Consider the following 24,325-nt stretch of genomic DNA (forward strand, 5'->3'; position numbering starts at 1 on the left):
TAGAAAGGACAAGATGTCAGTGCATTGAAGTAGAGGGATAATGAGTAGGACAATGTGCAGTTTAAGTTTTTTAAGTGTCTTCTGGTATCTCAAGCCAAAGTTTACATTTAGATACCAAAGATACTTTTGTAGCAAGCTACAAAAATGATTGTTTGTAAAAAGAATGAGAGACTTAAATTGTAAGAGAAAAATCAATCCCTCAAAAGAAGGTAAAATAGAATAGGCTCAGGCCGCATAATCTGCAGAAAAATTCTGGCTTTGCAAGGTTTAGCTATAATAGATCTATGATCTACTGATGGGGCAGCTCTGTTTTTTAGCAAGGACTAGGACACTAAGTAAATCCACTCACTGGTGGAAGAAAAATATTGAACTTTTGAATGACATTTTGCTGTTTTCAAAGTACTTTCATATACTTGTTATTTGACTCTCATAAAAACTCAGTGTTTTGTTAATCCTCATTTTTTACATGTGGGCAAAATGGAGATTTAGTTGATTTGCCCAAGGCCTGTATACCAGTAGGTGATTAAGTTTTTATTTGCAACCTGATTTTTAGATCCTGTTTTCAGTGTTCTTCCTACAATACTCTATTTAGAGCGTTGTAGCTATACTGCTCTGTTTTGAAATGTAACATATTAAACCTAACCAATTTTATTTAGATAAAAATGAAACTGAGTTGTTTGGTGAATGTCACTGGAGCTATCAGCATTGCTGGGATTCATTGGTACCATGGTACAGAAGGCTACGTGGAGCCTGATTGCCCTTGCCTTGCTGTTTGCTTCGACAATGGAAGATGCCAAATAATGAGACATGAGAATGACCAAAGTAAGGAATTTTTCTGTTTTTAAAAATTTTTAAATTTATAATTTTATTTTATTTTATTTTATTTTTTTGAGATGGAGTCTCTCTCTGTTGCCCAGGCTGGAGTGCAGTGGTGCAATCTCGGCTCACTGCAACCTCCGCCTCCTGGGTTCAAGTGATTCTTTTGCCTCAGCCTCCCAAGTAGCTGGGACTATAGGTGCATGCCACCACGCCTGGCTTTTTATATTTTTAGTAGAGACCAGGTTGCACTGTGTTATCCAGGATGGTCTCGCCTTGGCCTCCCAAAGTGCTGGGATTTCAGGCGTGACCCACTGTGCCTGGCCTTAATTTCTAATTGTTAATTTTTTTTTTTTTTTTGGTGACGGGGTCTCACTCTGTTGCTGAGGCTGGAGTACAGTGGCACAATCTTGGCTCACTGCAGCCTTAGCTTCCCGGGCTTGAGGGATCCTCCCATCTCAGCCTCCCGAGGAGCTGGGACCACAAGTGTGCACCACCACCCCTGGCTAATTTTTTATTTTTCATAGAGATGAGGTTTCACCATGTTGCCCAGGCTGATCTTGAACTCCTGGACTCAAGTGATCCGCTGGCCTCAGCCTCCTAAAGTGTTGGGATTATAGGCGTGAGCCACTGTACCCAGCCATGTTTTTTTTTTTAAATGTGGAAAGTTTTAAAAATATTTAAAAATTGTTGTAAGATTATAAACTTCTCTAGGCTAAGTATTTTCCCACAGTCACCTCGTTTTTCTCTTTTTGACTAGATCCCGTTTTGATTGACACTGGCATGTACGTAGTAGGCATCCAGTGGAACCACATGGGCAGCGTATTAGCTGTGGCAGGCTCCCAGAAGGTGGCCACGCAGGACAAAGATGTGAACATTGTGCAGTTTTACACTCCGTTTGGTGAGGTAAATGCATGCAAATTGGATCTTCTTTATTTAAATGTGCAGTGAGTAGTAAGGTGGGGGAAAAAAGAACATGGTGTAAACCTGTCATATTTTCTTTTAGGGACATTTTATCTTTGTAGTATAAATCTTTGTTGTATTTTATTATGGAATTTTATAATCTTATAATTATAAAATAAAAGCTACAATTTTATACATTCAAAAAACCAGAAGTTTGACATAAGAAATCACCATGAAGTTGTTACTTTGAGTATTTTCTCTGTGACCTGAATAGGTGTCTCTTTTCATAGCCAGCTTTTGAGTAGTATTTAGTTTAATATACTTGTTTCAGAAGAGTTTTTCTGATTTTTAATGTGATATTTTAAATGTGTATAGATATTAAACATACATATCTATCTATCTTTCCTCCAAACTTCTAATACTTTTAATTTGTTGCAAACTAATAAATTATTTGAAGAAAATTTAGTAATTATTCTTGGGTGATGCTACATTAAAATACAAGGATTGTTTTCGTAAATGTACACACAGATATTATCTTTCTCAGTAGTATTTTTAATAAATTTAATTTTAAAAGATAATTTTCAGAAGTAGCATTGGAAAATGTCAAGTAGGAGAATTAACATATTGTGAATTTTAAAGCATTTAGAAAGTGAGAGCTTATTAATAACTAAGATTAATACATTTTTGAATATCTTATTTTCTGACCCAGTACTATATTTTGTCCCTTTTGGATACCCTGTTGGCTTTTGTAAATTCACCACAGACTAGGAGAAGAGTATAGCCATCTTTAGCTACAAATCAGCCAGGATGTGGCAGCAGCAAGGAAAGAAAACCAACTTTTAATAAGCCTTCACTACATGCCAGGCACTGTGCAGGCATTTCCTCATTGTAATCTCCTTTAATCTTTACAACAGCACCATGACGTATTACCTTTATTTCTGAAAATAAGTAAACCGTGTCTCAGAGGCTAAATAACTTGTCTATGTCAAACTACACCAGATATTTAGTGTTTTTTTGTTTTGTTTTGTTTTTTTGCTGCATAAAAGCCTGTACCAGTTGTTTTAATATGATTATTTTTATGTATTTTAATAATTTCTATTAGGATAAGAAATGATATCGTCTGATGCTTTTGAATCAGTATTTGAAACTTACCCAGTAGAATACACTGTACAAAGTAGGTGCTCTCTATACACTGTCAACCAACAATATTTCTGGTAGGTGTAAAAGTGAAGCAAAAAAAAGCCATAGTTTTCAACGTTCCTAAATAATTAAAAACCTGCATTCTAATTATTTCTATATTTAGAGCCTCCTTCTTAATTCATGTTCTTTATTGGTTATTTTTGTTGGTTGCCATTTCCTTATTTAACATAACGTTTTATCTGCTTGTTTTTGTTAGTTCAGGCTTCCCCAAGTATAAAAACATGGGTTCTAGAGTCTCTTTGTTTATCTTGCAAAACAATGTGTTAAGTGTTCAACTGAAAACTGTAAGTGGGTTTTGGTCCAGCTGTAACTAAAAGTATCTAGCATGTTTCCTCAGGGCATGGTAGTCAGTATTTTTTGAGTGAGTGAATATATGGGGAATTTTTCTTTGTGTCTATGTTACTGTTAAGGTAGGAAAGATAACTTGGGTGGAAGTTATCTAACAATTTAAACTTAATGATTTAAACTTAAGAAAACCTCAGAGAAGAATATGCTTCTGAATTCTGAGGGCCAGGGGCTCCTGGTTTTTGCACTGTGGTTTTAGCCATGGTGGGAGATAACAGAGCACAGGGTTTGTAGTCAAGTTGACCTGGCATTGAGTTCATTTCCCACAGTGTAGTTTGACGTAGAGAAGTTATTTAGCCTCTGAGACACAGTTTACATATATTCAGAAATAAAAATAATACGTCATGGTGCTGTTGTAAAGATTAAAGGAAATTATAAATGCCTGCACAGTGCCTGGTATGTAGTGAAGGCTTACTAAAAGTTGGTTTTCTTTCCTTGCTGTTGCCACATCCTGCCTGGTTTGCAGTTAAAGATAGCTGTGTTCCCCTCTTCCTATGGATGAGTCGATTCCAAGAGTACTGCAGAGAACTTGCTGGTTCTCCTTTAATTTTATGCAGGTAGCAAGACAGATAGATCAGACCCTCCTGGGTTAAAACTTTTTTTTTTTTTCTTCCATTGGTTTCCTTGGCAAAATGTAGCTCAATACGTTTGTCTTACTCTGTTATGTGCTGCTATAACAGAATACCACAGCCTGCTTAGTTTATAATGAACAGAAACTTATTGGCTCACAGTTGTGGAGGATGAGAAGTCCTGTACTGAGCTGCTGACATCTGGTGAGGGCTTTCCTGTGCATCACTGCATGGTGGAAGGAAGAAGGGCAAAGAGAGTGCAATAGAGAGACAAGACGGGACCCAATTCCCTTTCTTATAATGGCAGTAGTCCCAGTCATGAGGGTCCTCGTGCCCTGATCACTGCATAAAGGTCCCATCTCTTAATATTGTCAAAATGGCAATTACATTTCAACATGAGTTCTGTAAGGGACAGACATTCAAACTATAATAACATTAAACTTGACCCAAGAGGATATCTGCTTAAGAACAAGGGATACCAGCAAAGTTCATTGAGATTTTTGAGATTATACCATTCTGTCAAATAAAAGGTATAGATTAAAAATGTTTGGTTGTTTTATAGCCACATTAAAAAAGTATTTGCTTTCATTTATTTCCTTGTTAATTCAGTCATAAAAAGCACTTAGTATTTGAAACAATTAATTTGAATATATATTTATTGAAGACACTTATTGAATATCAGTTTATCAAATAATCTATTAATGGAAGGCAAATAAATGTGAATATGATGCAGCTAGTACAATTAAGGAGCTCATTCTCTAATTTTCTGGAACCATGGAGTGGAGGAAGAAGGCAGGACTCATTGAGGAAGCAGAATTTGAGCTGTGTCTTGATAGATGAATAGGAGTGCACGTAAGGCCCTTCTGGGGCCCAGAAGGACAAGGGCCAGTAAGGATGGGGAGCTGTGAAGAAAGGATTCAGGCAGAAGGGATAATGTATAGGCTGAAGCTGTGGAGGTACAGTAGTTCCTTCATGAGCCGGCACACAGCAGTTATCGCTAAATAGTGGGGTATTAAGCCACATAATATGGTTTTGGGCTAGATGGGAAAACGCATTGTATGCCATGCTAAAGAATGTGATGGTGGGGAGTTACTGATTTTTAAAAATTATTAAACCTTTAAAAAAGCAGGGTGGGTTATGATCAGATCTGTGTTCCAGAAAGATAATTGTGACAGAGACTGAATTGGGAGGGCAGAGGGTGAGAATCAGGAAACAGATGAAAGGTAAGAATTGAAGTTAGGAAACTATTACCACAGTTCGATCCATTAAAAAGGTAATTGTAGAGAGTGGAAAGGAGTAAAAAGCAGTAGGACTTGGTGACTAGCTGGTTGTGAGGAGGTGAAAGAGAAAGACCAGACTTTATGATTGAATTTACTAATACAATATTTCATTGATTCTAAGAAATACAATGCTTTACAACTCTAAAATGAGGAGGCATCTTATAATCAAAGTTGCTATATTTTAATTAGCAATGTGTTTTTTTCCTTTCCTTAGTTGTATATAAAAATAAAAATGCATGTTTCAGTCTATGTCATTTTAGATTTGATGAAATTTGCCATTGAATTCTTTGGATATAGTTTGTAAATTTTTCTTATATGTATGTTTTTCATTATAAAAATTCAAGAAAAGTGATTTTAAAGTGAGTAGTAACTTTTCACAAAATAATGTTTATATCACTTTTGATCTCTATGAAGTGATTGGTGGTAATTTGTATTTGAGTCAATTGTTATACTTTAGGTTAAAGATAACTTTTTTTCAGCATCTGGGTACTTTGAAAGTTCCTGGAAAGGAAATATCTGCACTATCTTGGGAAGGAAGTGGATTGAAAATTGCACTAGCTGTTGATTCCTTTATATATTTTGCAAACATTCGACCTAATTATAAGGTGAGTATTAAGAGCAGTTGTAAAATAAACAGTGTTTTTTTACTAAATAATTTTGCTATAGCTCAAAGTATATTCAAAGCTATCTTATTTTAGAAGCTAGCAGAAAGGAAGCCTTTTTGTGTGGAGACCTTAGAACTAGTAAACTTTTCTAGAATACTATATATAGTTAGTAAAATCACTCCATTAGTCAAGGTCTTAGCCAGAAACAGATGGTACACTCAAAGGAGTAATTGAAGAGAGATTGATAAAAGGCTTATTACAGAGACACGGGCAGGGTTAAAGGGAACAGCAAGGGATGATAAAAAGCAGCACCCAAAGATTAGCATCAGTGAGAAGCGATCACCAGCCCTGGGCCTGAAGGGGCAAGACAAGGGAGTAAGGCTCCTGGAACCCACAGGAGCTGTGGATGTGCAAGAGGGGCTGCTTTGCAGGAGCCCAGACCCTACCAACCGGCCAGGCAGAGAGGGATTTGGGGAATGAATCTTCCAGCTCACCTCTCCACTTGCTGGTGTTTTCTATTGGCCAAACCCAACTGGGAGCCAGATGACAAGGTAGCCCAGGTGGTGGAGTTCATGGAAGCTGGGCTCCAAGCCTCACAGGAGGCTAGAGAAGGGCAGATAATGGATTAGAAGGAAAAAGTGAGAATAAGCAACATTAATATATAATCAGTATTTTATCTAGAATTTAACATTTGATCTAAAACAAGCTCTGAAATACAAGATTGATCTGGTAAACTATTGGTTATAAAAAATCTTATACATTTAATTTTTAAAAGAATTTTAATTTTTAGAGAAATGGCTGATTCTAGGACTAGGGCAGGGAAAATACAAGGTAAGCCTGGAGTAGTTTATAGTCCCAGCAAGTAAGGAAGTTCTCAAGTAACAAAAGGATGGAGGAATGTCAAAAGGACATGGCTGAAATAGCCTCCCAATGACCGAAGCTGGAGGACTTTGAAGAATAAACTAAATGATGTAGTATTTTATCGTGACCTAAACTATAAATGCCCAAGAGTTGTCGCTGCTATAAATGGATTATTTGACTAAATAAATGGGAGAGAAGAAACAAATCTTCCTTACAGAATTATTCCAGTTTACTTAGGTATTGCTTTCTCCAGGAGGTGGAACATAGTCCCCTGTTCCCCTGGCTTGAGTGTGGCTGCACTTAGTTTCCAAAGAGTAGAGTATGGAGAGGGGGAAAAAAATAAAGTAGCTCTATATTGGAGAAACTTGGCAATCATACCTTGGACAAGTGATAAGGGTTAATATCATCAGGAATGTCATGTGGATATCACATACTCCCTGATAGGGCATGATAAAAAAGTATACTTCACTTCTGTGCTGGTCTTCCTAAAAACCTACAGTCCAATCTAGGCATAAGAAAAACATTACACAAACTGAAATCGAGGGACAATTTACAAAATACCTGACTAGTACTCCTCAAAACTGTCCAGATCATTAAAAACAAGGAGACTGAGAAATTGTCATACCCCAGAGGAGCCTAGGAAGACATGACTAAATCTAAGTATTCCAAATGGGATTCTTGAATAGTAAAAGGACATTCGGGAAAAGTGAATGAAATCTAAATAAAGTATGATGTTTACTGAATAGTAATAGTAATATAGTTAATAGTGATGTTGATTTCCTAGTTATGACAAATGTACCATGTTAATGTAAAATGTAAACAATAAGGGAAATGGATGAGGCATATATGGGAACTCTACGTTATCTTTGCAACTTTTCTGTACATCTAAAACTATTTTAAAGTAAAAAATTTATTTTAGAAAGTAATCAGGGTATACAAAGCTAAACATGGCTTAGCTTTTTATGTGTTTGGTAAACACAATCATAATATTAACACAATATTTTTTATTCAAAATTAAATGTAAACAGGTGAGTTAGAGCGGAAAGCTGTAAGTGTATAAGTTCCATAATCGATAGATAATGGGATATGGAAATCAATGCCAGAACAGTTGCAGTTAAAGGAGTTCTACACAGCCATTCCAGAGAGGAAATTTGACAGGGGGTTCTGCATTTTGTTTTTGTTTGTTTTATGTAAGCCAGATAGGATTATTTGACCATATGCTATGTAAATATGTTACTGTGATTAAAACAAATATAAAAAATATGGATGGGGGTAAAAAGGCAAAGTGACTATTTTTGAATTCCTACTTGGGGATCCAGAATTGAAACTTTGACGGGGATCATGCTACTTGTTGTCCCCTCTTTAGCAGCTATTATTGATTATTGAAAATTTTTACCATTGAAGCTTAAATCTTACAAATTAAAATAAGGAAAGTTAGGCCAGGCATGGTGGCTCACGCCTGTAATCCCAGCACTTTGGGAGGCCAAGGCGGGCAGATCATCAGATCAGGAGTTTGAGACCAGCCTGGCCAATGTGGTGAAAGCCCATCTCTACTAAAAATACAAAAATTAGCTGGGCGTGGTGGTGCGTGCCTGTCGTCTCAGCTACTCAGGCGGCTGGGCAGAAGAATCGCTGAACCTGGGAGGCGGAGGTTGCAGTGAGCTGAGATTACGTCACTGCACTCTTGCCTGGGTGACAGAGTGAGACTCCGTTTCAAATAATAATAATAATAAAATAAAATGAGGAAAGTTAGACAAACTAAATTTATATTTGCAATATATTCTTTGTTTTATACATATCTTTATTATTTTTAGATATTCTTTATTTTACTGAGCAAAAGATATTAAGCTGAAGACTGAGTCCTGTCTTCTATTTCTGAAGAATATATTTTGTCAGCAGTGATAAACCATATATCTGCAATATATCTAGAGTAAATAATAAGATTTTCCTTCCCAATGCTGAATATTTCTTCTGCTTTTCTATCTCCTTCCCTTTCCTCCTTCCTTTCCTCCTAGTGGGGTTATTGCTCAAATACTGTAGTTTATGCATATACCAAACCTGATCGTCCAGAGTACTGTGTTGTCTTCTGGGATACGAAGAATAATGAAAAGTATCTTAAATATGTGAAGGGTCTCATTTCTATTACCACCTGTGGTGATTTCTGCATTTTGGCTACAAAAGCTGATGAAAATCATCCTCAGGTAGGTGTTTCTTGATATTTTAAGATATAGATGGGTTAACAGCTTGGCAAAATTGGGTTATAGTTAGCTACCTTCTTACGCATGGCTACACTGGCAAGTACAGCAAAACAGTGGGTCTGTTGGCCCTATCGGTCTAGACCAATTTGAGAAAACTCCGTGACTACATTGATGCTGCATCCCTGATTTTTTTTTTCTTCAAGCAGCTAATCACATGGCAGTTTACATTGACTGGTTCAATACTGAAGCGTTTTGTCTCTGAAATATATTTACAATATCACAATCTTTTTTCAAGTTGAAATTTTATAAGCAAAAAGGAATACCCAGATATCTACTCTGCATAAATGCTGAAGAAATTATGCAGCAGTGAACACTTAAAACAGTTTGGGTAGCTTTTGACATTGAGAAATCTACTTTTATTTGGAGTTAATTGCTTTAAAAATTAATATAGTATAACATAATACAAATATGTCTTTTAAAAAAGTATACTGACAACTTAAATATTTGCAGAAGTATGCAGATATTTCTGAGAAGGACTACCCTTGAAAACGTATAGAGTTTTTTGTTAAAGGTGACTGTTTGAGTAGCCATGTTTGGTGGTATTCACTCTGAAACTTGCTAAAACAACAGTAAAGACATTTTTTAAGAAGTCATAAGCCCATAGGGACCAGAAAGGGAAAGGAAGTGGCAGCAAAATTTTGTAGATGAGAGAGTAGGTGGATTACTGGTAATTACCTTAGCAGACCTAAGAAAGCTGAATCATAAGCCATTCAGGGAGAAAACAGAGGCAACTGGCTTATATCATGGAATCCCAAGAGCCACAGGACTTGGGGGTACCTGGTGGAAGAAAGAAACAAACATAAAAGCAATTTGGAAGTACCAGTGATTATGCAGAAAAGAGAAAACTTTTTTTTAAAAAGCCTAGGAAGAAGGAGATCCCACTCCCCTATACTGAGTCCATAGGCAGCTGCCCTTCCGCCACCTACAACGACTGGGGTTTACTCTCCAGAGAGGATCAAAGAGTCGCTGCACTGAAGAGCATCAAGCAGAGCTGAGAGTGGGGGATCTCTGCTGAAAATAGGACAATTAATGTTAAAAGTTTACTACTCAACATTACACCAGTCTTCTTTTCCCACTTGGTTCCCAGAACACTGGCAGCCAAGCATTGAGCTTTGAGGTGGGAGTTTGAAAGTCTCAGGAGAATTCCACCTGTTCAAGAGAAAAGCCCTCTAAAGATACTGAGATTGGGAGCCCCCAGGGAAGTAGCCCTGCCCATCACCTTACAGTAAAGACGACAGTCAGTGAGACTCACTCATAGACAACTCTATTCCAAACTGCTTTCAGTGTCTGACTCTTAAATATAAGCAGTTAGATGCGGTTGCCAGACATTTGAGAAAGGCATCTAAACACAAGTAGAAAAGAACTTGGAAGAAGCAGAGACTATGCAGAAAGGACACCTCTAAAAAACATTATTTCTAAAGAACCATCAATATTGCTTTCAGAGAGTTAAGAGATACTACATCCAAAAATAAGAAAAGGATACTATAGAAGAGGAAGTTTTTAAAAATGAAAAATATGATGACCACAATGAAAACTGGCTGGAGGATTAGAAGATAAAATGAAGGAAAACACCTGTAAAGTGAAGCATAAGGACAAGGAAATGCAAAATAGAGTGAAAAGATAAAATTAGAGGACCAGTAAGGGAAGCTTAGCATTTCTTTCTTTCTTTCTTTTTTTTTTTTTTTTTTTTGAGACAGAGTCTTGCTCTGCTGCCAGGTGCCAGGCTGGAGTGCAGTGGCATGATCTTGGCTCACTGCAATCTCCACCTCCCGGGTTCACGCAATTCTCCTGCCTCAGCCTCTTGAGTAGCTGGGACTACAGGCGCGCGCCACCACGCCTAGCTAATTTTTGTGTTTTTTAATAGAGATGGGATTTCACCATGTTGACCGGGATGGTCTTGATCTCTTGACCTCGTGATCTGCCTGCCTCAGCCTCCCAATACGCTGGGATTACAGGTGTGAGCCACTGCACACAGCCAGCATTTCAATAATATTTCTAAAAAGAGTGAACAGACAAAATATAGGGGAATAAATATGAAAAAACTTCCAGAAAAATTTCCTTGAAGGCCTGGATTGGAAGTGCCTAGTTCATTGAATAAAAATATTTCCACATTAAGACACATCACTGTGGAATTTCAGAACATTGGGGAGAAAACAGTTTTACAAGTTTTAGAGAGGAAAAATAGATTTCATAACATCAGGGATCATAAGTAGTATTCTATTTGTCAACAGCAGTGCTTTGGAAAATTGCCTCAAAATTTGGAGGGAAAATGGTTTTCCATTTAGAATTCCATAGCTTAAGTCAGCTGCTAATTAGATATGAGGATATTCCAGCACTTTGGGAGGCCAAGATGTGCAGATCACCTGAGGTCAGGAGTTTGAGACTAGCATGGCCAACATGGCAAAACTCTGTCTCTGCTAAAAATACAAAAATTAGCCAGGTATGGTGGCAGATGCTTGTAATCCCAGCTACTTGGGAGGCTGGGGCAGGAGAATCACTCTAACCCTGGAGGCAGAGGTTGCAGTGAGCTGAGATGCGCCACTGCACTCCAGCCTGGGCGACAGAGCAAGACTCTGTCTCAATAAATAAATAAATAAATAAGAGGGTAAGAAAACAAACATTATTACATGTGTAAGTCACTAAAAATTTCCCTTCCAAGCTTCCCTATCTTAGGAAGTAACTTCATGAAATAGTCTAACAAAATGAGGAATAAACCAAGAAAGCAGAATAAACAGGAGAGTGGGACCCCGATGGGGAAGAGCGTACCAGCTGACCGTGGCGCAGTGTGTCCAGTGAGTCAGATGAGAGAAGGTCAGAAGGCTCCAAGAGAACTTCAAGGGGATGACATTAATAGACTACCTGATATATTTGAGCCCTTGCAGCAAGATACACATAATTCAAGGATAATTGGGGATTTGTGTTAGTAATAAGCCCATAGATGACTAAGCAGAGAGAAAATACACAATTATCGACTACAGAGAAAGCAGAATATGCTTGAAAAGAAAATAAATCATGATATACTTGATGGCTGAATCATGAATCGCATTTATATAGTCAAAATTATGTAATCACCTTTTTTTTTTAAATTAAAAACCTTTTAATTGAGGTATAATAAACATACTCAACCCTAAGTTCTGTTCTGACAAAATTGTATTAAAAATAGAAAGAGAGGGCCGGGCGCGGTGGCTCAAGCCTGTAATCCCAGCACTTTGGGAGGCTGAGGTGGGTGGATCACGAGGTCAAGAGATCGAGACCATCCTGGTCAACATGGTGAAACCCCGTCTCTACTAAAAATACAAAACATTAGCTGGGCATGGTGGCGCGTGCCTGTAATCCCAGCTACTGAGGAGGCTGAGGCAGGAGAATTGCCTGAACCCAGGAGGCGGAGGTTGCGGTGAGCCGAGCACTGCAGCCTGGGTGACAAGAGCGAAACTCCGTCTCAAAAAAAAAAAAAAAAAAAGAAAGAGAAATGGATGGAAATGTGCCCCTGTGTGGTAGGGGTGGGTGGGAAAAATGAATGAGAGAAAGCTAAACACTTTTCGTTTGTAGAGGGAGACAATAGCTAATACACTAAATTGAAATAAAACAAGTAGCAGTATAAACACGTTACTTAGATTTGTGGAAGGATCTGTTAAAGGGAGCAGGAATGGGAACTTAGGGGGAACTGCCATTTTTTAGTAAGAAGCCTTGTGGTTCTATTTGATTTTTGAAACTACTAGCATGTATAACTAAGTAGAATAGTATTGTTAGTACAAGATACAGAAACAGTAAGAAAAATGAAATGATCACTTTAGAACAATGCAATGTAAAACATGCATTATGCTTATTTTCCTAATATTGATCATGGATGATTATTTGTATATAAGCCATTTTCATTAGGTTGGATCATGTCTTTTTTTAATTAACTGAATTTTTCTGAATTTCTCATGTCATTTATATGTTGCTTCAAAGGAGGAGAACGAGATGGAGACTTTTGGTGCAACGGTAACAAATGAAATTAGCTCTTACATAGCTGATCATAGGATAAAAATGAGTTTTGATGTTATAGCTGATCAGAAACTTTAGAAATATGAGGGGACTTCAGAAGGTTCATGGAAAAATGGACTTAGGAGATGAAAATAAAAACAGAAACTTTATTTCAACGTAAGCTCCATCAAGATCAAGACATTTTTGTAATCAATGAAACCAGACATTTAGTCCATCCCCAAGAGCTGAGCATCTTAGGAATTTAACCATATCAATGCATTTACATTATTAACTAAGGAAAAATGGGTACCCTTTAAGGATTTTTTAAGATTAGGAAACAAAAGGAAAGCTGGAACCAAATCAGGACTGTAAAGTAGGTGCCTAATGATTTCCCATTGAAACTCTTGCAAAATTGCCTTTGTTTGATGACTGGAATGAGCAGGAGCATTGTCATGGTGGAGAGACACTCTGGTGAAGTTTTCCCAGGCATTTTTCTAACAAAGCTTTGGCTAACTTTCTCAAGACATTCTCATAATTAGTGGATGTTATTGTCCTTTGGCCCTCCAGAAAGTCAACAAACAAAATGCCTTGAGCATCCCCCAAAACTGTCACCCTGACATTTGCTCTTGGCCAGTCTGCTTTTGCTTTGACTGGACCACTTCCACCACTTGGTAACCATTGCTTTGGTTGTGCTTTGCATTCAGGATCATACAGGTAAAGCCATGTTTCATCTCCTGTTGCAGTTTTTGAAGAAATGCCTCAGGTTTTTGATTCCCCCATTTGAAATTTCCGTTGACTGCTCTGCTTCTGTGTGTGGCTGATCTGGGTGCAATGGATTTGACACCCATTGAGTGGAAAGTTGGCTTAACTTAAAATTTTCAGTCAGAATTGTCTGAGTTGAACCAGTTGAGATGTGTATGGTGTTGAGCATTGTTTCTGCCGTTAATTGTTAGTCCTTTTCAATTAGGGCAGAAACAAGATGAGATTAATTTTTTCCTTGCAAATTGACATGGATGGCTTGCTGTTGCAGGTTTCATCTTTACTTTGTCTTGTTCCTTCTTAAAATGAGTTGTCTATTTGTAAACTGCTGATTTCTTTGGGGCATTGTCTCCATAAACTTTTCATAAAGCATTGATGATTTCACCATTCTTCTACCCAAACTGCACCATAAATTTGATGTTTTTCTTGCTTTAATTTTAGCAGAATTAGTATCGCTTTGACAGGGCTTTTTGTTCAAACTGCTGCCATCTCCTTCTTAGTGCTTCAAACTAGATCTTGTTCAGACATCTTTTAACAAGTTAGTACACATTTATTTTGATGCAAAAATTTTAAATCCATTCATAACTTTTTCATAATACACATTTTCCATAAACTTTTTGAAGACCCCTTGTATAAATGATGAAAAGAAGCCAGAGGACTGTGTTTAAACCACAGTGTTCCATTACGTTGAGAAACCAGCCTTGGTTTAGTATTAATTTATCTTTCTTTACATTTAATGCCGTAAATTGTCTTTCTTTTTGTCCGCTACTTTTGTACCTAACAATTTCGTTGTTTTTTAGTTAGCAATACTTGAAAAAGAGATAAGCATGATATATATTAAGCATATTTTCTTTATTATTTGTAATCAGGAATTCTGATACTTTTTGTTTTATTTGTTCACAGTTTGTACTAGTTCTTTGTAATTCTATTGGTACACCCTTGGATCCCAAATACATTGATATTGGTAAGAAAATATTAATATTTATTTCTTTCCCAATGAGGTTTTATTTGTAGCACGAATTTAAAAACCTAACATTGGTATTATTAATTAGAATGGTGTTTTATAAAAGGAGGATGACCATACTTCCTACTTTGTCGGATACAGTACTAGTTTATATCTGTTACCATGGTAGAATTCTTAATACACCATTTTACTCTAAAAACCATCCTGGTTAACACAATAAGTTACAAAGTTACTCTATCTAAAATCCACTATAATTTCACAACTGCTATAGTACCATCATTTGCTTTAAATGGGAAATATAATTGTGTAGGAATTGGTATGCAGTGTAATGATTAGTATGTAATAAACTGAGGATTATAGAAAGAATTTTACCATTAAACCACTTTTATTATTAATAAACTGCTTGTAAATACCTCTCTTCCATAAAAACACTTTAGCTGCTTGTAAAAGTGAGTTTGCCCTTTCCAGATTTTTCTAATGAAATTAGTATTAATAAGGACAGTTTAAAAAATTCCTGACTTTTTGTTTTCAAATGACATTTGTTACTTTAGATTTACCATTCCCTGTACCCAATAACTATGAAAGTAACCCATTAAAAATTCCAAATCTTATTCTAAGTAGATTATTAAAAATTATTAACAAGTATTTTGTTGCCATTTCACTGTAACTTCTAAAAGTAATGATTTTCTTTTAATGTGTATGGTAGTATATTGGATATAGTATTGCAAAAATTATTAAATCTAAGAAATTAAAAACCCATTGCATTATTTGCTGACCCTGAGAACCTGAACTAGTCCTTTTTTTTTTCCAGATTGGACATTTAGTCTAAGGAATTAAATATTAATGTCTGTTGCCTTTTGAGTGTTTGCATTTTGCTAAGCTCTTTGGGTGATGAAAGCAAATATGAGAAATAATGACCTCAAAGACTTTATGCTCTATTGCCTAGGGTCTTGGTAACTTACTCACTTAGATATATTGACACATTTCAACTTCATGTCTTAACATTCATTGTTACATAGGTATGTTTATATGTTTTATATATGTATATGTTTATATGCACATATATATACATTAGTGTTCCTTGTTAAAAAAACTTAGAATTACTGTAAACTCTCATCACATAAATATCTCTTGTTTATTAGAAGCATAACAGTCTTTAAGAGGTAAATTTTGTCAGTCTTCAGATGATATGCTTTTTCTTTTAATATGTAAAGTTTTAACATAGAATCATAATGGTGATAGGGTTAATCTCAAAATAATTTTTATCACAAGTAGACTGTTTTTAAAAACAAAGCTAAATGTAAATCCTTCCTCTTCATAAAATGGCAAATACTTGAGGGCATGTTTATTTGTATTTTGGAGTCTCAAAAATTTTTTTTTGTAGTCTCGCTGGCTGAGATTTTAACAAACAGTTCTTTCATTGGCCTGCAGCGAACACAGCCAAAGACTCAACATTTTTGTTTCATACATATCCTGTAAAATTCCTTCTTAAAGTTTCTATGTCAAATTTTTATGAGGACTGGAGGCTAAAACAAAAAAATTATATGAGTGACACTGTTCTAGAATTTATTATTTTTGTTTTGCTACCTACTCTTCCTCTTTACAATTTCTGTAGAAGCTTTAAAAAAGAACTTTATGGATTATTATGGAAGTGTAGTTTATGGGGCTCTGTTGTGCTCTACACGTGAGTTAGGTATCCTTTTTTGGCGCTCTTTTGTTGAGCACTCGTAATACCTTTGGTGTACTTCCATCCAAAATACTTCTTACCCTCCACTGTGCTTAATTTTCTTATCTGTCTTCCCCACTAGACTTTGAGCTTCTTAAAGATTTATGTCAAATTAACTTCTGTATCCCCATGACGTAACACTGCTTGGCCCGTAATAAATGTTTATTGAATGTATGGAAATTATTTATTTTCTATCATGTAAAAAATGATGATTCATTTATTTAGCAAACTGTCAATGAATATATACTGTTTCAGGTACTGTACTTGTCACTGGGAATGATAAATTCATTATGACATTTTCCGTGGGGTTTCTAAACAAATAATTGAAACCTAGTTCATCCACTGAACAGTGATTTATTGCTTCCCTACTGCGTACTCGGCATTGCTCTAGGTACTAGGTAAATGGATATTGGTACTTAAGGATGTCAGGAACACCTTTCTACTTAGAGAAGGTTTCATCTGAGCTGAGTTTTGAAAGATAAGTATTTCTTTAGGTGATATTTTAAGGAAAGAAAATGGCATTTTCAGACGAATGAAGGCATGGAAAGTAGCCATCAAGTCTCAGTTTGCCTATGCTGCAGCCATTTTAGTGGGAGCAGCTTTCTAATGATGGTATCTAACATGTGCACTAGGCTTTCCATATATTCCAGAAAAAGTTAATTTGATGAAAACATTTCAGTGAAATTTCAGTTTAGCAGCACTTGAAAGGGCTGTGAAATGAATAAATGGGAAAGTGGGTGAACATTACAGATGTAGGCATTTATTGCAGGCCTTAGCATTAAAATATTACAAGCAGGTTTTATTTATATGTGAATTCCAAGATTGTTTTAAATTATTTTACATCCTGGCTTGGCTAGTAATGACTGCCTATTAGCATTACAAAGTTCGGTTAATGAAAGCATAATTATTTTCTTAAAAAATGTTTTTTCCAAGCTGGGTATGGTGGCTCATACCTGTAATTCCAGCACTTTGGAAGGCTGAGGTGCATAGATTACCTGAGGTCAGAAGTTCAAGACCAGCCTGGCCAAAATGGCAAAACCCCACTTCTACTAAAAATACAAAAATTAGCTGGGTATGGTGGCATGCATCTGTAGTCCCAGCTACTCAGGAGGCTGTGGTGGGAGAATTGCTTGAACCCAGGAGGCAGAGGTTGCAGTGAGCCAAGATTGTGCCACTGCACTCCAGCCTGGGTGACACAGTGAGACTCCGACTCAAAAAAAAAAAAAAAAAAAAAAAAATTCCAGTAACCTTTCTTTTCTTTCTATTTTTTTTTCTTTCAAGTATTGAATAGTTGAAAAGGGCATAGAGGGCTTTCATCTTGGCCGTGTTCTTTTCCTAAAACATTCTATCTATTAAAATTTTGTTTTGCTTTTCCTAGAAGCTTAGTCTGGATGGAATGAATCTTAATAAAGATCCAGCAAAATATATATAGATAGGATTATCTACCTATATGAATTTGCTGAAATTACCACCTTACTGATTCAAAAGAACACATTTTTCAGATATATTTGTCTTTTTTGTAGTAACTGAGAATTTATATATGGTTTTATTATAAAAACCTATATAGATGATAAAAGTAAAAATAATAGCAACCATGTCTAATACTTCTTAATCCTTAGAGTGTCAGTCTGCTCTAGTAGTTAAGAGCAGTTTCTGGAGCCAGATTACCAGGTTTGTGTCCAGCTCTGCTGCTTTCTAGCTGTGTGATACGGGCAAATTCACATGCCTCAGTTTCTGTATCTGCTAAATTGGGATAATAATACCTACCTTATAGGGCAGTTGTGAATTAATATATGTTATGTATTTAGAATACTGCCTGTCATATATTTTAAAAATTCAGTAAATACTGTCTTTTAAATTGTTACTAAGCATTTACTCTATGCCAGTCACTGTGCTATGCTTTATATTTGTTATCTCTCTTAAACTTTAAAACAGGTCTGTAGGGTTGGCATTGTTAGTGTCCTCAACTTACAGTAAGTAATCTGAGGTTCACAGAGAACAAATAATTTATTCAAGGCCACGGAATTAGCAAGTGCCTGTCATTTGAATCCAAGAAGTCTGACTCTTACCTTGAACCACTAACATTATAATTTTGAAGTAATCAGGCTAATGATAAACTCTTGTGAGTATTTGGGATCTATCAAAAAGAAAGGAACATGAGTGTAATTTATAATTGTAGATAAACATTGGTTGGAAGAATATTTTATATACTTAGGAAAAAATAATATTTTATTAGAAAGCAGTTAAGGTATACCTATGTAACAAACCTGCATGTTCTTCACATGTACCCCAGAACTTAAAGCATAATAATAAAAAAGCAGTTAAGATTTGCAAACTTGCTTCAAATCACATTAAGGGCATAATAGTTACCAAAATTACAGTATCTATGGTGGAATTTACTAAACATTTAACAAATATCTTAAGATTTAGTGAAGACTAGGTTAGGGAAAGAAGAGCGAAGCCTGACCTGGCAGGAGCGCACCCTGGAGGCTGTGCTGTCATTCTCCATGCCTGGCTATCAGCGAAGTGTTCCTTCCAAGAAAGGCTTTGAGCTCCCTCCAGAGGTTGATAATAGTACACATTTTGAATGAAAAAATCTTGATGGTTACAGTGAAAAAAGTAAAAACAAAAATTGCTCAGTTGGACTGAGTTATTTAGCATATAAAAATTATTGAATTTGAATCCCCGAGTTATTAACACACTTAATTAACATCATACCGTCAGACTAGTTTCTAATTCTCCATTAGTTTCTAAGTCTCTTATTGCCTCAAATCTCCTCTGCACTATGGCAAGAACTCTATAAATGATACCTCCTAATAACGTTATTTGTTTATTCTGGCCATATTAATGATTACACTGCATAGCATTTATAATAGAAAAATTAAGTTTTACACTGTTTTGTTTGTTCATGAATTTAGAAAACAGGTAGTATAATCTGTTTATGAAGGAGTTTTTTGCTTTTATGTATTTTGTATGAATGTTTAATTTTATGTTGTTTATTTTGAGTTTTTTGACCTTGGGCAAGTTGTTTTACTTTTTTAAACCTCTGTTTATTTATCCATAAGATGGATTCGATGAGACTCTACTTCATAAAAGGATATACAGTACAGTAGGAGCTCAATTAAATGTTCTCTAAGAAATGGAACAGATAAAAATAATTATTTGTTTAGGAGAATATATTTCCAATGCATATTAGAAATAATAAAAAGTATTTGTTTAGAAGAACATATTCTTTAGGGAGGGACTTGGGAGATTTTTCTTTTCTAAACTGGAGTAGAAATATAAGATGTGAGTTGAGAAGAAAGGATAAAGGCCTGAACCAAGTAATAATTGGTAGTGAACATGGGAAGGAGAAAGAAGTGGGATTTTGTTTTTCCATTTTTCAATTAATGTATGTTTGGGTTCTTTCTACTTTTGATTATGATAAATAATGTTGTTATAAACATCAGCATTGGAGTTTTTGTGTGGACATGTTTTTATTTCTCTTGGGCATATACCTAGGAGTGGAATTGCTGAGGCATATGGTAACTATATTTAACATTTTGAGGAGTTGCTGAAATGTTTTACAAGGTGGACACAGCATATTATATTCCCAGATTTCTCCAAATCCTTGTCAACACTTGTTATTGTCTGACTGTTTGATTCTAGCCATCCTAGTGGGGGTAAGGTGGCATCTCATTGTGGTTTTGATTTGCACTTCCCTGATAACTGATGATATCGACCATCTTTTTCATATGCTTATTGGCCATTTGTATATCTTCATTGTAGAAATGTCTATTCATATCCATTGCTGACTTTTAAATTGGGCTATTAGTCATTATTATTGAGTTGTAAGAGTTCTTTATATTTTCTAGATATAATTTTTTCTCAGATACATGATTTGCAGATATTTTATCCCATCCTGTGGGTTGTCTTTTTACTTTCTTGATAGTGTCCTTTGAATCACAAATGTTTTTAATTTTGATGAAGTCCAACTTACCCAATTTTTCTTTTGTCATCTGTGTTTTTGATGTCATATCTAAAAAGGCAATTATTGCCTGACCAAAGGTCACAAAGATGTACTCCCAAGTTTTCTTTTAAGTGTTTATGGCTTTAGCCCTTGAATTTGAGTCTTTGATCCATTTCGAGTTAGTATTTTTGTATGATTCTACAAGCTTTTGGTTCTTTTCTGATTTCAGAGACAGCATGTGGGTATTTTGAGACTACATGGGGGTTTATTGTCTATAAAATGAGGGGTTGAACTCAGTGATTACCAAAGTCCTTTGCGGCACAAACATTTTGTGATTCTGTATAACTATAAATTATCTTAATGTTATTTTTAACAGTACCACTATTTGTTGCAATGACCAAAACGCATGTGATAGCAGCCTCGAAAGAAGCATTTTATACTTGGCAATATCACGTGGCAAAGAAGCTCACGGCAGTGGAAATTAATCAGATCACACGGTCTCGAAAAGAAGGGAGAGAAAGGTATGTCCTTTGATACATACTTTTTAGTAACTCAACCATATCATATTTAAGTCAAACATAGTAATCATAAATTGTCGTGCTTGGTAACTGTAAAGTGTCTTGATTAGTAGAAAGGCTGTTTTCAATTAATTTGTCTTTAAAATTTATCTGTTTAAATTTATTAAAATAAAAGAGAGGTAGCATGGCGTAATTTAAAAAACCCTTAGAGATAAAGATTGGGAGGCTGTGTTTTTATTAGGAAATGGCTGTCCTCACTCAGCCTTCCCACTAGATTAGGGTTAATATGCTATACTAAAATATGATTATTCACTTGAGAGCCAAGGATCTAACTAAGGCTTTATTCCTATACCTTAGTGGTATAGGTCTTCCCAAGAGGGTGGGTATGATTCTAATATCACTGACTAGAAGAAAGGCAGGCCTTCAGGCACACATATGGAAGAAGTCTTTAGGTGGGGTGAACGGGGGACTTAGCTGCTGCTTCTTGCTCTGGATTCCAAGGAGTCTGGAGTTGGAATTACTTTACCTCTAGTAAGTGGGGTAAAAAGGGCTCTGCCATATAGAGAGGTTAGGAGCCAGAATAGAGGGATTCCCCACAGTAAGTCTCAAAGAGATGCTGTAAGTTATGTTGTCTCCATTAGTGGTAGCCCATGTTTGCTGTTCTTCTGTTGTTACTCTAAGCCTGTAAGTAAAGCCTTTTGTTGAATGTTTTAACCTAAGGATTCTTAATGGGGACATAGCTGTGTTGGCAGAAGTGAGTGGAAGAGTCATGACAGAAATGCTAGGTTACTTTTTCAAATCTTTATCCTCCCTCACACCCTTGAGATCTTAATGCAGACTCCCCTTGCCTTCCCTTTAAGATTCACTCATATACTAAGATAGGACATGGTTCCCCAGTAAAAGTATTTTGGGTGGAGGCAGGAAAAAAACATTGAAAAATGTTATATCTTGTGTTCTCAGTGGTGCTGGAAGACCAAATGTAAAGAATCTTTGGCCTCTTTGAGGACAGCATGAGGTAGTTCTCATGCTAGTAGAACTTACCATGGCAGCAATAATGAGCAGAGGCCTGCAATCTTGTGGGGGCAGGTAGATCTTAGGACAAAGTTGGGGCAAAAAGTTTAGCCTCTCCAGAGTGTCTTCTTGTAGCTGCTTAAGAGATTCTGGCTTTTGTTTAAATCAACAAGGCAGCATTTCCTTGTATTTCTATCTGGAATATGTGTACTAGTTTGAATAACTTTGGGCAGGTTCCCCCCTAGAATTCAGTTTCCTCATCTCTAAAGTACAGTTGATGATGGTGATAACAGCTAATATTTACTGGGTACTTCTTATGTACCAGACACTTTGATAAATCTAATCAGTGCTCATTATTCTTGTTTTGCAAAGAAGAAACAGACACACGAGCTTAAATTATTTGCCAAAGGTTACCAGTGAAAGGTAACTAATGTGTACACATAAACATACAGTGTGAAATAATAGACACTGGAGACTCAGAAGGGAGGGAAGGAAGTGGGGAGTAAGGAATGAGAAATTAATGTGTACACTTGGGTCATGGTTGCACTAAAAGCGCAGATATCACCACTACTCAATGTATCCATATAACAGAACTGTACTTTTGTACTCCTTAAATTTATTTAAAAAATAATAATACAGGGACAGGTACTAGAGAGATATTGGATGTCCAAAAGTGATACCTCTTCCCAATACAGGAAAGGGCAGGAAAGACTTCTTTACTTTAGAGCAGAAGTCCCATTAATTAAAACCTCCTAAATCCACGTGTTTTACTTTTATTGAACACATGATAGAAGAGAAATTACAGAGAAACAACAGAGAAAGTTAGTGAATTAGATGTTATTCTTCACTGACGTTTAGATGGAGAGTAAGGTAAAATATCTCTCTGGGCTTAAAGAAATTCATCAGGAACATATGATTCGATGTTCAGATATGTTTTTGGTTCAGCTTTCAGGAACATATCATTCATATAACTAGTAAATACCTGGTAGATAGTTTTTATCTTTATTAAGATTTAACTATGTTGAGAACTCTAAAATAATCAGAATTTTTATATTAAATAACAGTATTAATTGATGTCATCCAATCATTTATTCTAGGGATTATGAAATAGTATAAACTATACTGAAACTTTCTTTGAAATTTGAATCTTTTTTGCAGAATTTATCATGTTGATGATACCCCTTCTGGATCAATGGATGGTGTGCTTGATTACAGTAAGGCCATTCAAGTAGGTGATTTTAATTTTTTCAGAAAATATTAACATCTGTAGATTTGAAAAGACTGTAATTTTGTTTTGAAACCTGAAAAATAATTTGTTTCCAGTGAATAGGATATTATTTTAGCAATTCTTTAAAAAATTTCTCTTCTGAAAACCTTTTCCTATATCTTAAAAACTCTTAAACTAAAATAAAGGTGGTAGGTGGTGATAAGTAGCTAATACTACTTAGAAAAGCAAAATATCTAAAAATATTAGAAAACATAACTCCTCCTCCCCTCCTCACACCTTCCCATCTGACTGTCCCTTTATCTATCAGTTGACCATGAATTGGTCTGTCACCCCTGGCGTATTAGTGAGTGCCCATATTTTGCAGATAATATAGTTAATTGTTCCTTTATGAAAATGTGCTTTTGTTTACAAACTAATATAATTTTATATTGCAGTAGTTTTGGACATGATTTTCTCAGAGTATTTAAAGCAGTGCCTATTGTTTATAAAACTGTTGTCTGATTTCTTATCTGATGCTCAAAACTCTGTAAGTCAAGCAGCATGTCACCTTCTCTCTTATAGGTTAGAAAACTGGTAGAGAAGTTCACTGATTTACTCAGGATCATAAAATAATTAAGTAACAAAGCAAAGGTTCAAGCTTAATATTTTTGACAGCAGATCTAGTGATGTAGCTACTGGAACATGCCAGAGTTCGTCTAGTCATCTACATATCCATCCATTTTTTTCAATAAGTATTTTTTGAATTTCTGTTATGTGTGAGACATTGGAATAGATTCTGGGAATCTACTGGTGAATAAGAAACAGTTGCTTTTATTAGGGAACTTGTAGGAAATTGATTCATCATCAACCAGCTTTTTCCCTGTACCCTCACATAAATTAAATTAGATGCCATCTTAAAAATGACAGAAGTTTCCATTGTCAGCCACATGTCTTCTTCCAACTACTGTCTTCTCTCTTTGTCCTTTCATAGCTGAGTTTTTGAAAGACTATTCTGTATTCATCTTTCTCCTACTGCTCATTCCATCTGCATTTCATTGCATTCTGGTTTCCAGAGGACTTTGAATTGCCAAGTCTGATAGGTCTTTTTCTGTCTTTATATTATTTGATCTAAACGTTACATTTAATATTTTTAATGACCACCTTTTTCTTCTTGGCTTTCATGAAACCACACTCCTGGCTTTATCTCTAGCTGACTTTCCATCTCAGTCTTCTTTGTCAAGTGTTCATCTATGCATCTCTTTTTGTGGTATTCCCTAATGTCTAACCCTAAATTATCTACTTTTTTTTTAAACCTATTAATACACTCTTCTTAGTGTTCTTATTGAAATCCAACTCTTTAACCATATACCATTGACTTTAATATGTAT

At 35.8% G+C, this 24,325-nt stretch overlaps 1 protein-coding gene across 5 annotated transcripts in view; it reads left to right on the plus strand.

Moving 5' to 3' along the window:
• WDR35 (WD repeat domain 35) overlaps positions 1–24,325 on the plus strand; it is a 70,782-nt gene that overhangs the window by 17,785 nt on the left and 28,672 nt on the right. For 2 of the 5 annotated variants that reach the window (XM_032294047.1, XM_032294051.1), the window contains 9 exons: positions 657–822; positions 1,577–1,722; positions 5,593–5,718; positions 8,595–8,780; positions 12,789–12,821; positions 14,466–14,526; positions 16,142–16,210; positions 20,578–20,722; positions 22,889–22,958. In XM_032294047.1, coding sequence (XP_032149938.1) covers positions 657–822; positions 1,577–1,722; positions 5,593–5,718; positions 8,595–8,780; positions 12,789–12,821; positions 14,466–14,526; positions 16,142–16,210; positions 20,578–20,722; positions 22,889–22,958 — 1,002 coding nt within the window. The remainder of the gene's footprint in view (positions 1–656; positions 823–1,576; positions 1,723–5,592; positions 5,719–8,594; positions 8,781–12,788; positions 12,822–14,465; positions 14,527–16,141; positions 16,211–20,577; positions 20,723–22,888; positions 22,959–24,325) is intronic. The other 3 variants (XM_032294048.1, XM_032294049.1, XM_032294050.1) reach the window with 3 other exon arrangements.

The sequence above is a fragment of the Sapajus apella genome, unplaced genomic scaffold, assembly GCF_009761245.1.
Source record: "Sapajus apella isolate SASKATOON/1434 unplaced genomic scaffold, GSC_monkey_1.0 scaffold31, whole genome shotgun sequence".
Classification (NCBI taxonomy): domain Eukaryota; kingdom Metazoa; phylum Chordata; class Mammalia; order Primates; family Cebidae; genus Sapajus; species Sapajus apella.